Source organism: Mchenga conophoros, linkage group LG2, assembly GCF_057382185.1.
Source record: "Mchenga conophoros isolate Kocher_MC1m ecotype Shallow Benthic linkage group LG2, M_conophoros_male_GT1.1, whole genome shotgun sequence".
Classification (NCBI taxonomy): domain Eukaryota; kingdom Metazoa; phylum Chordata; class Actinopteri; order Cichliformes; family Cichlidae; genus Mchenga; species Mchenga conophoros.
In genome coordinates, this window is record NC_140527.1 from 32,702,877 (window position 1) to 32,720,000 (window position 17,124).

The 17,124-nt window shown below is 39.5% G+C and overlaps 1 protein-coding gene across 1 annotated transcript; it reads left to right on the forward strand.

The window, feature by feature from the left end:
• Positions 1-1,460: 1,460 nt before the first annotated feature.
• Positions 1,461-16,802, forward strand: LOC146582389 (E3 ubiquitin-protein ligase RNF38-like). The gene is made up of 12 exons (XM_085296148.1): positions 1,461-2,852; positions 7,245-7,297; positions 7,510-7,691; positions 8,337-8,778; positions 9,488-9,628; positions 11,427-11,615; positions 12,237-12,398; positions 12,516-12,616; positions 13,580-13,658; positions 13,760-13,881; positions 14,319-14,418; positions 15,659-16,802. The coding sequence occupies exons 1-12, from the start codon at positions 2,567-2,569 to the stop codon at positions 15,719-15,721; spliced, it is 1,920 nt and encodes a 639-aa protein (XP_085152274.1). The 5' UTR covers positions 1,461-2,566; the 3' UTR covers positions 15,722-16,802.
• Positions 16,803-17,124: the final 322 nt, after the last annotated feature.

A 17,124-nucleotide genomic window follows, 5' to 3' on the forward strand; every position in this document is an offset into this window, starting at 1 on the left:
ATATAAAACAATTCTGTAACTGTAACTTCGGTCGTTGCTGTGCTTTTTTGGGAAGTCGAATTTCCCAGAGGAACCCACCCGAGGGATTAATAAAGTTCTATCTTATCTTATCTTATCTTATCTTATCTTACATGTATACTGTAAAGGAGAAACTGTGGAAGTCTTGAATCACTCATTTCGTTTTGTTTTCCTTCTAAAGTGCCAGACTTTTCTGTAATTGTTTTAAAGTAGCCTTGAGCAAAAGTCTTTCAAAGTTTTTCTTTGGACATTGGAATATTGTTTTTTACATTGAATCATTTAAGCACAAAAAGGCACCTAAATCTAGGGCTGAACCGGTGTTGTATCTACAAATAACAGAGGCCCTAGCAAGAAACCAATTTAAAATGGAATTGTAACGTATTTTTCTTACTACCAGACTGTCACAAAGGCACATCATTTGTTCCTTTAAAAAAAAAAAAAAAGCCAAATCTATGAAAAATGCCAAAGATAACAGTTTGACAAGCATAAAATACTATTTCTGCACTAACAAGGTAATTCCCAAAAAGCTATTAGCCTAAGACTTGGCATGTCTCAGTATGGTGTGCAGTGAGTCCTTCAATATTTTGAGGAAACAGGCCTGAATGATTGATAATTCCAAACACACTGCCGATGCAGTTAAAGCAGTTAAGCTATCTTTGATTGACCTCCCCAAAGCCTGAATCTCAATACTATTGAAACGGTGTGGGATCGTCTTGACAGAAAACAGAACAAAAGGCAGCCAATATCCAAATAAGATCTTTGTCTTTCAAGAAGCCTGGAAGACTCTCCCTGAGGACTTACAGAAATTGCAGGAAAGCTTGCCTAAGATAATTCAGGCTGTGTTGAAGAATATAGGTGGCCATAACATATATTGACTTTCAATCTCATGACCATTGTACAAACTCTGTTTTCCTGATATACTGTATTTCCCTGTATGTTTGCTGCCCCTATTTCTCATTTCTTAGAAAAATATAAAGAATAATGACTCAAGACTTTTGGACAGTACTGTATAATTTGTGATCACAGCACAAGAATAAATATTTTCTGCGTGGAAACCGAATAAACGGACTTAGGTTTACGCAGTGCATTGGTGAGTATCCGTGTATGTGGAGCACATCCAGCTGAAAAAGCCCCGGGATGCCAGCGGCTCTCAAAGCCTTGTCTCATAGTATTTCTGCTTTGAAGCTGCTGAATAATTAATGAGCGGAGCTGACGCCTGCGGTTGGCCAGACAAAAATAGTCAATTCCGAAAACAAGCCAGTAGTTAAAGTCGACCTTGGCGCATGCTAATAAGACATATTTTGCTCTCGTCACTTTTCACTTTTCCTTTCTAGCGACTTTGTATAATTTTATATGAAAAGTAGAAAGCAATTTAGCAAAATGTCGTTCTGCTATCGATTGATGATGACTTGACAGCGATGCGAACCTCCCATTGATTGATCTCCACTACACTCCCCGCTGACCAGAGAAAACACTCGATAGCGAATGCGAGAGGGGATTTAAATTAGACATATACTGTCCACCTCAGTTCACGGACGAGGTAGCTGTTCGCTTTTTCATGTAGATAGGATATTCGCTATTTAGCTTTGCTCACCGACCAGCCTGACATTGACACGGAACGACGCTCGCTAGCTCGTAATGTCGGCACTGTTGGACTTGTTTTCCCCTCTAGACCCCGCTTCCTGTTAGCCTTGGGCTAGCTGGAAAATCGAATTTATGCTAATGAACGAGTAGGTATAGTTAGCAAACGCAGAGGGGTGTAACTTTTCTGTTTACTGTAGGCAAGCCGCTGTGGTTTACTTCTAATTTATTGAAAAACTTATGCTAATAACTTTATTTTGCAAGCAACTACCGGGCGGCCGTTTTTTGTGTTTTGTTTTTAGTTCGCTAACGCTTTACAGCTAGCCATCTTGCTTATGTTTTGTGTTGTCGGATCGAAGTGTTTTATTTAGCTGGCTTTTTGGTGGCACAGAGCTGGCTATTATTTTCAGTTGTTCCTCAGCATAAGTCTCGGCAATGGTTTCACTGATATAAGACTTAATTCTGTGCGACCAGTGCTTATAAAATACTTTTATTTAATGTGGGGAAAGCCTGACTGTTGACTGTGAAAACACAAAAGAGACGCAGAAAATGATTAAACCGTTCTAGTAATGAGGACAGCACTGACGATAACGGAGAGTTAAAACATAATTTTGTTGTACTGTATGCAGCTGTATTAATTTTGAATCCTTATGGTTTAAGAAAAATAATAAGCGGTTTTTCGTTAAGTTGAGCGGCACCGATAGCAAAAAGGAGAAAGTGGATGGAGTCGATGCAGATGGTGCTTGTGCGACATACGAGGGCTGTGCTTCCCTGAACCTGCTGCCTTCAGGTGTCTCATCTCATTAAAACAATAGCTTTAAATGCCTCAGAAAACACTCGCAGTAGCAGGTGATCGTCAGAGGTAACTGGGCGGGTAGAGAGAGAGAGACGGAAAAGCGGTCTAAAGAGCGAGGCACCTGCCCGTACGTCACATTACATCCACCACCGCCGTCGTCCTTTTCTAGCCATGGACCCCCCGAGGACTCGTTCGCGGTCTCGGTCTGGCTTCTTTCATTTCGCCATGAACGGCAGCGTTGGAAGCAACGGCGGCGCTAACGCGATCGGTAACGGGGGCTTGATGAGCGCCAGCGGCGGAGGGGTGAACTACCCGCAGCAGAGCAACTCTAGCTGGGCGCCGCACCACGGAGGTCGTAGCTACCCCGAGAACCAGCAGCAGCACACCCAGGGGAGCTACCTGTCCGCAGGGGCGCAGCGCCACTCTTCACACGGAGCTCACAGGCATCCCGGAGCCGGTAAGCAGGGTTAAGTAGTCGGGGCCTGCAGCCCGGCTAGATGCATTGCATCTACATTACATACTAACACAGGATGGATCCCTCCTCTGAGGGATGCAGCCTCATCACTAGCAGCTTAAAAGGCTTGGTGCTTTCACTGCCAGCTGTTGCTTGAAAGGCCAGCTATGGGTCGCTGCTCGGTAGGCAGCAGTCTCTTTTCTTTAGAGGTTTGGTCAGCGTTTACTCATGTAAATAGGGAAAACCAAGTTCACAAACTTTGTCTTGTATGTCATTGGAAAATGGACTGGTTCTTATGTAACGCTTTTCTGCTCTCTCTGAGCACTCAAAGCACTGTATTCAACATGCCCCATTCACACAAACACTTGTTTCTAGGCTTAAGTGCTTTTTATCTGACATTCAGCTTCTGGTTAGTATCTTGCCCAACTTGCCAAACTATCTTGCCAAACCCCCAACCTTCCGATTAGTAGGTGACCTACTCTACCTCCTGAGCTGACTTTATTTCCAGAATTCAACTTGCCCTGCCCACAGTAGAAACTAAGCACTGCAGATAAATCAAAAATAATATTATTCTATTGGCCTGCAACTTCTCCCTGTATAAACTTATTTGTAGCTTAACTGGAAGACTATGACTTTTATGTCTTAGTTTTATCATCCAAGTAACGGTTAATGATTGATGTTTGAATAAGCATATTTGACTTTTTTCACATTTGGGGAAAAGTATATTTAAAATTGGCAGGGAGCATGTTGTTGTTGTTGTTGTTGTTTTTTGAAAAATACAAAGGTTAAACTTGTAGAATTGCTTTTATTAATCTTTACAGAAATACAAAAAAAATGTAAAATGCATGTTAAGGATCAAGGAAACGGGTTATCTCTTATTGCAGTGTGTCTTGGAGTGTGCATTGTTCACACATCTCTAGAAATAGAGTGCAAATAGGTCACAAACTTTTCCTTGTATGTCATTGTCTGGCTTTATTCTCAGAATGCAAATGATCTTGGCTATTAGTAGACATTTCACACTGCAGATTTTTCCTAAGGCTAATCCAAGCACAGTTGTGCTTAAGGCCTCCAGATCACATCGTGTTACTCATATGAATGCAGTTAAACAGTATAAGGAAAGTAACACCAAAAACATTCAGATTACTGTTATCTAGATAGAGATATTTAGCGATAAAGTTGAATTGCTTTTGACATTGAATAAAACAAATCTTTAAGTTCTTCAGACTGTAATCGTGTTCGCTATAGAGCAGCAGTGCAATTTCATTTATCAGATCAGAGACAAATGCATGAGCCCACTGGTTAAGACATCCCACATGCTCTTATTCAGTTTCTGCAAGACATGTATGAGAGGAGTCTGATTAATAGAGCAGTTGGAGCCTTGAAACAAGGCTTGTCCTTTTCTCGATAGTGATTTATTTTTAGTTTCAGTGCTGTGGTGCAGGCTGGCATTATACAGTTTTCCTTGTTTCATCCTTAAGCATTATACTCTTCAACTTGCATTTTACCCTGAGTAAAGCTTGATATTGTCTCAGATTAGTCAAATATGTCTTTCTTTACTGTATTTAGCCATTAACAAGTAAAGATTGATGTTGCTGAGTGCAGTTGTGTGGGCTCATTGTTTGTTTCATCACTTTCTCACATCAAATCTAATTGTACTGTCCGGTTTCCATCAAAGGTTTATTCAGTTAGCGGTGTTTCTTTACCAAACCCAAACTCGTCAACGAGACAACAGAAAAAAATGTAAACAGAAGAGGAAAAAGTGAATGAAACTCTCATAAAAGAAAATAACATTTGAGATTGCACATGAGCCTCTTTTTGTTTATTATCTCACCACTGGCACCACTCTTTAGTGTTCAGCAAGTTTCCAGTGAAAAGTGACTGGAAGCCCTCTGTAAAACTAGACTGGCTTCCCTCAAAGGCAAACAAAAGTGCAGGGAATGAATGAAAGCAGGCTTTTAATGGTGCCATGTCGTAATAGAAGAAACTGTTGCCAAACAGCCAAAATGAGCCACATAGACAGACTCTCACAGAAACACACGCTTCCCAAATTGACAGACCAAAGTAGGGTTTGTGTGAATGACTTCAGCACTATATTTCCCATCTGTGTGAGCTGTCTTCTTATTCCTCTTAGCAGCTGCACATGCCTCATCCTTTGTGGCAGGGGTTTGTGTGTAAAATGTTCTCTGTGTGTAAGCAAAGCAACACTGTGTATATTTAAGTGCATCACAGATTTTTTTTGTTTGCCAGGTCTTGTTTGTACATGTCACTGTATTACGCCTCTTGGCATCACTTTATGCAGAATGTGACAGGGTTGGATTTGGGGTTGTTAAAAATGTATCTAACTGCCTTACCTCTGTTATTTTCTCCTCCTATTTTTTTCTCTTCCATTTTCAAGCAATGTCATCACTTGGTATAGCTGTAATAGCTGGCTGACATTGTAGTTACATATTTACACATCTTCATCTGCAGATTCTATTTGTAAATCGAGTGGTTCTCTGATTACATCCTGTCTCTCCCACATGATACTTGAAGTTTTTGAACTTCAGCTAAAGAGCATGAACAAATTGCTTCTTGATGACAGCTGATGCTCTGAGTTCACTACCCTGCTCGACTCAATTGTCTGTTGTAAAAGAAATGGTGTCAGTCTCCCATCAGCAGCCATGCTCAAAGGGAAGCAAGGTCGCATCTACACACCAACAGAACCTGTCCAGTCAGACTCACCATCCCCTCTCCTAGCTTCCCGGGATGAATCAGCATATACCTCAGATGGCCATGCATAAACTGCATGGCCATCTGAGGCCCAGAACCCTATGAGGTCTAAAGAAAAAGGGATGGTTTGATGAATAAACATGTAAGCCAATGTACTGGCCCAAATGTTGGCTAGACACTCAATCACCCGTCCCTCTGTTCTCCGCAGCCACTAGCGGGGCATCTTTGAGCTGTCACTATCGGCAGACTTCACATGGCTCTGGAGTGGCGTCGCAAAGACAAGAAAGGGGTAGGGGGCTGCCTTCAGATCTGTTGTTTCTGAGGAGGCAGAAAGGGCTGTCTGGATGAGAGAGGTTTACAGAGGAAGAAACAGAAAAGCATGAGGGGAGGAGTCCCCCCTCCTCTTTTTGGTGATTAAAGGTTTTTTGGGGAACTGCTTAGAGGAAACTCTTGTCAGCCAAGTTCAAGGACATCCTTCTTAAGCTGCTGAAAGGTCTGCATGCACATGTTGCTTCCAGACTGCACATGTGGACTGTTAGATAAACAGATAGGAGAGCACTGTGTTTTTCTGAGATTACGTTTATAGCATTAGTGGTTTATTCAGCAATGTTATTTTTAGTTTTAGGTTTTTTGGGCGGGGGGCACATACTAATTTCAATCCCTTTTAGTGATGCTCTGTTGATCTTATAAAATAGATTCTTTATCAGAAACAAAGCTGTCATTGCAAACCTGATAGTGCTTGACTAACCTGCTTAGAAAATCTTTAGCACACTAAAAGTGGGTCAACATGACATTTGAAGCCAAGATTCTTGCTAATACTTTGTACGTGAAGGGGATAGTCAGCAGGTATAGGGTCACTCCAGTTTATGGGCTAATGCTAGGGGGTTCAGTTGTTAAATGTATTGTGAAATGCAAAAAAAAAAAGTAGTAATGAGCATGTCCATCATAATTTGCCAAAAGATCTCTTTAGATTGCAGGATAAATGCATATCTTCACATTTGAGAAGCTGAATTCAGGAAATGTTTGGAACTATTGCATGATAGGAATAGCACCTATTATCGCTTTTTATGTTAGTTATTTTCCTTATCTTCATTATTAATAATTTTCCTTCTTTATGCTACAAAAGTGGGTAAAGTAGTTATTTGCATTTGAAGTAGGTCACATTTTAAAAATCAAAAAGTTGCTCTGGCGTGTTATACATACGTGTGTGTGTGTGTGTGTGTGTGTGTGTGTGTGTGTGTGTGTGTGTGTGTGTGTGTGTGTGTGTGCGGGCTTTTCATGTAAGATCAGAGGGAGTGACTTGGCTGTGACAGCTAGCGAGGAGACGTCCAGGGTGACATCTTCCAGAGATGACTCGCTTTCTTGTCTGCTCATTTAAAGCAGAGAATTTAAGTTTGTTTAGAAGACAAACCCTATGGGAGGGCAAAGCACTTTTCTGGTTGTGTAACAAAATGTCACATTTTTGTTTTCTACGTTGGACTTTGTGGTGTGAAGTCTTTAGAAATGTTTAGGCAAGAAAAGGAAAATAAAATGCCAGAGGCAGCCAGTTACCTGTGTATGTTTGTGTGTTGCGGGTGGTGTATTTTTGTCTGCTTGGCTTGCAAATGTCCATGTGTCTTGTGATGTTTTCCTCAGTCCTGTCTTATCTGATTATGATTTTTTTTTTTAAATCTGTGCGGCCGGCAGGAGGAGTGCTACATTTTCATTCAGATAACGTGTGCAGCGAGGATCGGGACAAAGTAAGTATGAAACATGACCACCGCCTGTTTTCCTTGCTCTTTTTCTGGTTTAAATAGAATTTGTATTTCATTGTGCTCTCTTTCTTATTCATCCTCTCCCTTATTGTTCTCACTTTTTTTTTTTTTTTTTTTTTTTTTTTTTTTTTTTTTTTTTTTTCCCCCCTCTAACCGAACATTTGTGGTTTCCTCTCCTCCCTCACCTCTGTGTCCAGATGGAAGACAGCCCAAGCCCAAAAAGGCAGCGTCTTTCCCAGCAGTCCATGTTAGATTTAAACTCCGCCCCACCCTCAACTCCTTCCTCTCCCATTCGCCCCTGGGAGCTGCCGCCGAGTCGCAGACCACACCCTCACTACATGCCAGAGCGATGCCACACACCCCTTCGAAACCGTCGCAGGTTTGTGTCTGACACAAATGCATACAAACAGACTTCATTAATAAATTTAATTTTTCAGCCTGTAAATGTAATGACTTATGACAGATTGGAGATCTTGCAATAGTATCTTTGAATTTGTCTGTATTAATATTTATTATGCTCAGTTTTATTAGTTGGCAGCTGGCAACTTATATTTTGTGGCATATTAGTGTCTGTGTTCTATGTGACTGGAATAAATTTTAGTATTGTCTTCTCATATTTTCTAGTATAATTAAATTAATCAGATGTGTTAAATCAGGAAGGTCTATTGAGGTTACAAAAACAAAATACTTGAATGTATTAAGGTATCAGATACACAGCAATTTGCTCTGATGCATTGCAGTCTGCATGCATTTGTGAATTTTCACTTGTTATAGTGTATTTGGCTGTTTGTCTGAATGTTAGAATTGATTTGAATATCTGAATGAAAAATTCCATTTCAGAAAGCTTAATAACTTGAATACTAATCTGCCTGTTGAGTGGTTTTGACTCTTGTTTGGTTAAATGATTAGGAATTAAAGTTTTAGTCATGTTGCCATAGGTGGCTTATCAGGTCTTTCATGATGCAAATGTCAACATAACTCCTTCTGCCTCTTCTTTAGTTTTTCCTTCTTTCTTCCACCTCAGCCCTCCAATGAGACGTCAGCGTGGCCGGAGAGACCGTCTGACCCGACACCACCACCACCACTCCCACAACAACAACAACCATCACCACTACAACAGCAACAACAATCACCACCATCACCCCAATGCCCACCATCATCATCATCACCACCACCACCTGCACTCCCATAACGGCCCTTCACCTGGCCATCAGGATGAAAACTACCGCCATCCGGCTCCTTCACAGGGCTACCCACCCTATAACCAGCAGCTTCCCCGAGGGCCTGGGGCAGGGCCCGGGCCTGAAGAACGCCCTGGGTACCATCCTCCAAATCCCTCCCCGAGGCCTCTTCACCAGTCTCCAAACCTTTCTCCCAGGCTTCTGCACCCTGCAGCTCATCCACAGCACCCACACGCCCACCCTTCCCAGCAACAAAGCAGTGTGGTGTTGGATCTTCATGAGCAGGTGGGTTCAAAGCAGATGATGTAACCTGTTTTAGGAAAGAAAAATAATTGAATTCCTGTTAACTGAATCATTTTCTGTGCTTTTGTCTCCTTTTGTTTTTTAACTCTGCTTAAGATTGAGAGATGGGTGCAAATAACACTCTAAGATGCAAACAAGTCAATGTGAAAATGAAAGCCTATCACTCGTGGGTGTAAAAACTTATTTATGGCTGTAGATGGAGACTAATTAGTAATATAATTTTGTTTTGATCATACAGGTAAAAGGTTAATGCAGGGTTGTCTGTTAATATATCTGGCTTGTTTGTGTTTTATTCATCTCTACATGCATGAATACATAATCTTTACATAAATCAATACATATATTTTAATGCACATATCCAGCAGTCTTAAAGTAAGCATTTTGAACTTGTCTCTAGAAAAGAAAACATAATGAACAATGGATTTAATGATAACACAAAAAAGAAAAAAATGGAATAACGAGTTTTCAGCTGCAGGGAAATGCAGACCTCAGGGTTATCATCTGCTTGATTTGTGCTCCACAACAAGTATAAATCTGTGGTGTTAGCAGTGATCCATGAAGTTTTAAAATTTGTTATTTACAACTCGGACAATGTGGATTAAGTCTGCTAACTCCAGCTATCCAGCTTTTAATTAAAATTTACAGCCATAAAGTGGCAGACCTTTTTTTTTCTGCTGATCTCCATATTTAGGGTTCGGCTCCAGTCTCGTATCCTGTGACACCACCGGGAGCGCCACCTGGCCTGCCACCTCGCTCTGCCCCACAGCAGATCCCAGCATGCTCTGTGGTCTTCAGTGGTCAACACTATCCTGTGTGCAGCGTCCCTCCTCCCGTGAGTGTTTTTGCTTTTTTGCACGTTTTTTGGTGATTTTCTGTTTTTTGTTGTTGTTGTTTTTTGTTTTTTTTTAACCTTATGGTGAAATGGGGAGAATAGTGACAGTTTCTTAAGGGAGAAACTGCTAAACTGAATATCTGAGCTGAATATAATTTCATCCGAGACTCAAGGTAGAAAATAATACTAATTTTAAAAAAAGTTTGGCTACAAGAAAAAGAAAAGATAAAAAAGATTATATTAAATGAAGAATATGTTTGTTAAAAGGATAAAGTCTAGAGAAAAGATGGCCTTTCTCTTTAGTATTTTGTTTTCTTTACATGCAAGTTATTTTTATGGCAATTCTGAGAATTTTGTGGCTGATGTTCTGGGAAAACTGCAAATAATTACCTGAAGGAGGTAATAAAAAATAAATAAATAAATAGTACCGTATTTTTCGGACCATAAGGCGCACCGGATTATAAGGTGCATTAGGCAAAACAAAACGGTCAGATAACTCAAACTTTACTCAACTCATTCTTCTTGCTTCCTCTTTTCCGTACCATTGATTCATTAATGTTGAATTCTCTCGCTGCTGCTCTATTCCCATGTTGTTGTATATTAATGACTAACCTCGTATTGTGGATGGATTTTCTCAGTTGTTCTCCTGCCTGAAGTTTGGTCCCTTTACAGCATCCTGCCATGCTATTGCATTTGTCTCCAACCATCCGGAACCCTCATGTTTATTGAGTCACTGCTGTTTAGTTTCATGTTTTTATTTATATTGGAAGTGAAAGCAGAGCTGTACATTTTAATTATTTCAGAAATCTCTCAGTCAGAACATGGTATATCATGTTTAGGTGGAAACTAGCGAGCTCGCTTCTAACTCCATTAAATTTAATACATTCTGTTTTCATGGATGCCTGGATATTAAACTTCATTGTTAACGCTGACCGTTTTATTAAAGATGAAAGAATTTAGACAGTTTTTAACTCTTACTGATGTCGCAGTGTTCGTTTGACTTTGGGACTCCTGACTACGGTAGTCGTAATGCTCCGACAATCCATCAAGTGGTGTGGCTTCGTAGCTTACCAGAGTCGTACTAAAACATTTTTTGACAGATTTTTGAGCGTTGTGTATCACATAAAATCGGTTCGAGGTCAGTAAGCAGAACCAGAATTCATACATAAGGCGCCCTGTCGATTTTTGAGAAAATTAAAGGACTTTAAGTGCGTCTTATAGTGCGAAAAAAAGGATAGTAGTTTTGATCCCACGCATGGTCAGAGGGGTTTCTGAATTTTTCCGTGAAGTATGAACAAAAGCATACAAAAGTATTATCAATTTATGAATACATTTTATGCATGCATGATTTGAACACAAAAAAATCTATGCTCTTCAGAAGTGTTGTAGTTTGTTCAGATGTGTTTTTTAGAGAGTCTTTCTCTTGGCAACCCATGCTTGTTCTTTCCTTTTCTAATTAACCAACAAACAGCCAAAACTTCTGCTTTTAAAGAGCCGATCATAATTTGTTGATCTTCATTTAATCTAGTGCATTTGATTAGCACCAGCTGGCATCTACGTCACTGCCTAATTTGGAAGTGGCAAAAGTGTACTTACTTTTTCACAGGGCTGTATTTCATTTTTTGTTTTGGAATTAAAGTAGTTATAGGTGTAAATAAGCATTTTATCGACATGAATTCAAATCATGTCTGTTAAATGTTACTTAATCTTCTTCTGTTATTTTTATTTATCTATTTATTTAAGAAATCCTTTTTTGTAACATACTTTAACAAGTGAAACTTTTGTGTGTTTCTGCTAGGTCCTTCAGACTTGTTCTGTACAGCACTTACCGATGCCCTACCCATTCCCATCACTGTTGTCCAGTGATCCGGCCTTCCTGCTCCCTCCACCTCATCTCACCCATACCCCCACACATCTTTCCCACCATCCACCTCATTTGCCTCAGCCTGGACAGTTTGGACCATATCCAGCACAGCAGGCCCGTTCGGTGAGTGGGAAACCTTTTGATAACTTGGTATCAAATACAGCTTTTGTATTAGGTGTTTTAATTTAAGCTAGTAGTTAGTCAGTCGAGATCTTTCTGGGAAGCTTTCAAAATTCCTCCTGGAATTTCAAAAACTGTAAACTTTATAAAAACGTCTTACGAAGTTCAAGCTAAATGGGTGATGCATATTTTAAACACTAGAGTTGAAGCAGTTTGTGGTACTCTTGAGTTTTGGCAACAAATGAGTATATGTACTGAAACTGTGGTATTGACAGCTCTTTTGTGCACATTTTGTCTTTGCACAGCTTTAATCTAAAACTTTATTTCATTTGCATTGGCTACATGTTAAAGCAGCTGCCAATTAACTGATTAAAAAACGATTTCAGAGATAATTCAATTGTTTTTTTTTTTTTTTCTTTCTGAATTCAGTTATTTCTTTTCTTTATCCCTTTTGTAAACACTTGTATTTCAAAGGTTGAAACTTTCTTTCTTAATCCCATTCAGACTCTTTAATTAAATTTATTAAGTTGTTAAGTTGCTTCTTATGCTGTAATAACAGGAAAAATCCTGGGCAATATCACCTATATGTTTTGAATTTTAACATTTTGTCCTTGATCTCCTCAGCCGTTACAGAGGATAGAGAATGATGTTGAGCTGCTTGGTGAGCATCTGTCTTTAGGTGCTGGGCTTCACTATCCTCCTGCCACCCACCCTGCACTCACCCCACACTCCACACAACTCCACTTCCTGTCCCATGACCCCCTGCCACAGGAATTCTTTGGAGTGGTGAGCATTTACAATAATTTATAAAATATGTTTATTTCATCCCACTGAAGTGTTATATAAAAAAATGTAATGCTGTGCAAATCATCTGACTTGTATTTGTTGTATCTCTCCACCTAGTCCTATCCAAACTTCATTCCTCGCCGTCTCCCAGGGCGACGGTACCGCTCCCAGCAGCTGCCACCTTCGCCTTACCACCCCAGCCTCTTGCCTTACTTCCTGTAAGTAGAACGGGGAATAAATTCACTTAGAATGATTTTTTTAAATTATCTTTAGACAAATATCCAGAGTGTATCAGAAAGAATAATCTGATTTCAAAAGATTATATTGTTTTTGAAGTAATGGACATAGAAGCTTGTGGTAAATTTTAAAATACATGGCTGAATATAAAATTTTGTTCAAAACCTCAGTGCGTCCCCCTCCAGACAGACAGCATATGTCCACATGATAGTCCAAGTCTTCCTATACTTTTGTGACCATGTCTGGAGTCACTGCAGCCACTGCTGTTATGCTACTTACCTACAACCACATAAAACTGATGACTTCCCTCTTTCTTACTGTATGTGTTTCAGTCATTACCGGTGGACAGCTGCAGAATTAAAGGACTTTTAAATCGGCTCATTCTTTTTAATTTACCTGATATTTATTGCTGGAATGTGAATATTTATTAGTGTGTTATTGATAAATATGTTAATTTTGCTGCGTGTTTAAAAGAACCGAAGAACAAATCTTGTCCACACCGACAAAATAAAAGCAAATTAATAAAGTCGAGATATGAGATGCAGCCATTAAGACTTGAGCATGGTCATTGAAAATCCCCTTGAGGCTAAGGAACTAATACAGAGTTTATTTATTTAAACAAAGAATACAATGACTGCAGTGCAGGCTATTGGTTAGATTTTACTGATCCCCTAATGAGTCTTCATCCAAACTGTGTTTAAGGTCAAGATGATATTTGTCATTTTTACAGGTACTTTTCAATTTCCACTCCTGGATTTGACTGTTTGTGAGCCACCTTGACTTAATTTTCATTATTTTGTACTATACAGCCAAGCAGTGACAACAAAACATAACTTTATTGCAATGTGAAGTACAAAAAGTAACTTTGTATTGTGATGATTCAAGAGCTGAATTAACTACTATGTTATTAATGTTTTGGTTTGTGTTAAATCGCTCTTCTGTAGATCAATGCTGCCAGTCCAGCCAGGTCCTGCAATCAGTCTAGAGCTGGATGTCGATGATGGTGAAGTGGAAAATTATGAGGTTTGTTCTTGCCATTCTTTAGCATTTTGGTTTTGCATTTCCTGGTGTGCAGGGTGGGGGAGAGACTCTAATTCTACTGTCGCTGATGTTTTCTCCCACAGGCTCTGCTGAACCTTGCTGAGCGCCTGGGAGAGGCTAAACTCCGGGGACTGACCAAGGGAGACATAGAACAGCTTCCTTCTTATCGATTTAATCCAAATAACCATCAGTCTGAGCAAACACTGTGAGTACTTCCCTTTTAGAAACTATGTACTTGCTAATAATGGACAATTATCCTAATTATTTTTTTATTTATTTATTTTTTTCAGCTACTCAGGGTTGAGAATCTCATTGTGGACTTTTATCGATAACAGACTGTCTTTGTACATTTTATTTAGCATATTTATAGTTTTGAAAGCTTCTGAGGGCTTAACACACTAATATCACCCATAAACTCTCTCTAATGGGGTTGGATACCATGAGAAATATGTTCACATTCAAAATGTGCATATTTTTTAGTAAAGCGTACATCCAAGTGACCTTTTTCAAAATAATTTCCACAGATACCCTAAGTTACTGGCCTAACTAAATCTGCCTGAATGCACTGTCTGTCATTTAGAAAGTGTCAAAAAGGTCTCTTCTTTTGCTGTAATTTGTGTGTTAATAGCTATCTCATTGCAGGTGTGTGGTATGTATGAGTGATTTTGAGTCGCGTCAACTGCTTAGAGTTTTGCCCTGCAGTCATGAGTTCCACGGAAAGTGCGTCGACAAGTGGCTGAGGGTACGTGTGTCCAGCATGAAGCCCACCAGCTTATGCTGATCTCTGTTACACACACATATTTACAGTTAGCCAAGGCTTATTGCGCATTGTTTGGCAACAGATTCACATCACTGTTCACACATGGCATTAACATCAAAATAAGTGCTCACTCCAAGTGTAAATTTGAGTCCTCTCAAGACACTTTAAGGGATGATCTGATAACCTAAACCAGATTTTGAGCTGGTCTCAGCCACATAAGGTCACTTTGTTTTTCAAGTGAGCATGAAATTGTGCCTGAGGCCTCATTATGAAAGACTGCCCTGCTCATTGATGACCTCTGTGCAAGCATAATAGTGCGCTCATTGGCTCTCAAATGAGATACACAGTGCCTTTTAATGTTTGTAAATGATAAAGACAGTTTATGAGTGTGTTAAACACCTTGGGTGATCTGGTTTGCCAGGAATGTATCAAAGAATAAACAGAGTCTAATATTGTTGTGATTTCTTCTTCTAACATTAATTTCTGGCAAACTAGTATTGAAAATTGCATCACTTTGGTCTCTGCAGAGAGAAGTGGCACACATTTTTCTTTTTTTTGCAAATGAAGCAGGAAAGTGAGAGACGCTCACAGGTTGTCACTTGAGACACATGTGGTGATGGATTCTAATGTCAAGTGTAAATTAGAGCTTTCTAAATGTAATAACATCATTCATGACCATGTGTGAACAGGGCAGAAGTCACCCAGCAAAGTGTTACATAACATACCTGGAAAACTTTTTGGAAGTTGCTGAAAGGCACAAACCTAATCAGTCCAAGCACACATGTATTAAGATACACAGACACCTCTTAATTATAGGATTCTAGTGAGAATCTCACTCTTCAAGAGATCTGATAAATAGCAGAAGCAAGTCTCAGTCCAAGTGTGTTGAAATGTTTCTAAATTCATCTCATCTGATTTACTGAAATCTGTGAACTCGCACTAACCCCAGGATACTACAGTCAGAAGGTGCTGAAGATTTCATAAACACGTGATTTCCCACTGAAAATGCTAAATGAGGCTCTTGAACACCAAGTTCTTGTTGATCATACTAGTCTTATGATTTAGACACACGCTGCACTCTACAAAGCCTCAGTGTAAATTGGGTTAAAAGGGTTGCATATTGATTAAAAAATAAAATATCTAAGTGTGGGAACATGAAATCAGTATCCTGACTGAATATAAGGACCATCTCTCAAACCTAATTTGCTGTTTTCTCCCTCAGGCCAACAGGACGTGCCCCATTTGTCGAGCGGATGCCTCAGAGGTCCAGAGAGACTCGGAGTGACCACACGAGGGAGCCAGACACTCCTTAATGTCTGTCAGACATGTTCAGCACTGCCTGCTCTCTCTCTCTCTCTCTCACACACACACATACGCGCACACACACACTCTCACACCACAACCTTATATATTTGTGACCATAATCTTATATGTTTGTGCAGCACTCTCTCTTCCTGTTTTCTTTTCATTCTTTGCCAAAATGTTGCATCCCCTCGTACATGTAATGTCATTTTCATGGGATGACTTCCTCTCGCACTTTTCTACCATGCAAATGCACAGAAGTCCTCCAGTATCTCCCGCTGTAGTGTGTGTTTGTGTGTGCGCGTGCGGGCGCGTACACGTGCATGCACCACACCTGTGCAACTGTTGCTGGGCCCATTCTGTAATGCAGGGCCGTGTGTGTGTGTGTGAGAGAGAGAGAGAGAGAGAGAGTGTGAGTGTTTTTTTTTTGTTTTTTTTGTTTTTTTTTTTTAAACATCTCCTGAAGCATGTCTGAGTTTTCTGTTGAGAAAAGTAAACAACATGTGAGAGCTTTTTGCTCTCATGAGTGACTGACTTTACTTCCTGTTTGTATGCTTATGCACTGTCTGTATGCATACTATGTGTGTATGTATGTTATAGACTTAAACCTTTTCTCTAGTTTGACACTAAGGGTCCATGCTGCCACTATAGTTCTTGGTTGCTTATTTGTTCAGTTTATTATTATTATTATTATTATTATTATTATTAATATTATTATTATTATTGTTGTTATTGTTATTATGGTTATTATTATTCAGCTATTATTAATGGTTATTTTCCTTCCTTGCAGTTACCTCATCATTCCGATTTTGTTCATCTTTCATTAAAAGCTTCACAGCACTACTTTGAAATTAAGCACATATATTTTTCTTTTCCTTTTTTTCTTGGCAAAAATAATTTTGTCTGTGACTTTGCAGTGGCACATGTTAAATATATATATATAAAAAAACTTGCTCTCTTTCTCTCTCTCTCTCTCTCTCTATATATATATATAAAAACTGTATAAATCTATGAATATCTGTATACCAAATAAAAGGCTTGATATGGACTTTTTAAATGTAGTAATTTGTATATTTTTTTTTTTCTCCTTTTTATTTTATTTTTAACATTCAGCAGCAAAAATCATGTTTGGTTTGCTGGATTTCTAAACATGAAACTACAGACCGCTGCTGTGGATGACTCCCTATTTTTCAGAAGGTGTAACAACTTTCAGGTGACCACTGGGTGGTGTAACTGCTCTTCAAGACTGCCATCCCCACCTCCCTTGAGAACTTGTCACAGTTATTGGGGCTGATCCAACACTTCTGATGGCGTTCAAACTGATGATCAAGCGCCTAAAACCCTTTTGCACTCATGTTTAATTAAGTGAGAAGCCTCTTGACCTGG

Bases quoted from the DNA above. Each gene is read 5' to 3' on its own strand.
- LOC146582389 (XM_085296148.1), top strand. From the start codon at position 2,567: ATGGACCCCCCGAGGACTCGTTCGCGGTCTCGGTCTGGCTTCTTTCAT. The intron at 7,692-8,336 runs GTTTGTGTCTGA...CTTCCACCTCAG, and splicing joins CCCCTTCGAAACCGTCGCAG to CCCTCCAATGAGACGTCAGC. The intron at 14,419-15,658 runs GTACGTGTGTCC...TTTCTCCCTCAG, and splicing joins GCGTCGACAAGTGGCTGAGG to GCCAACAGGACGTGCCCCAT.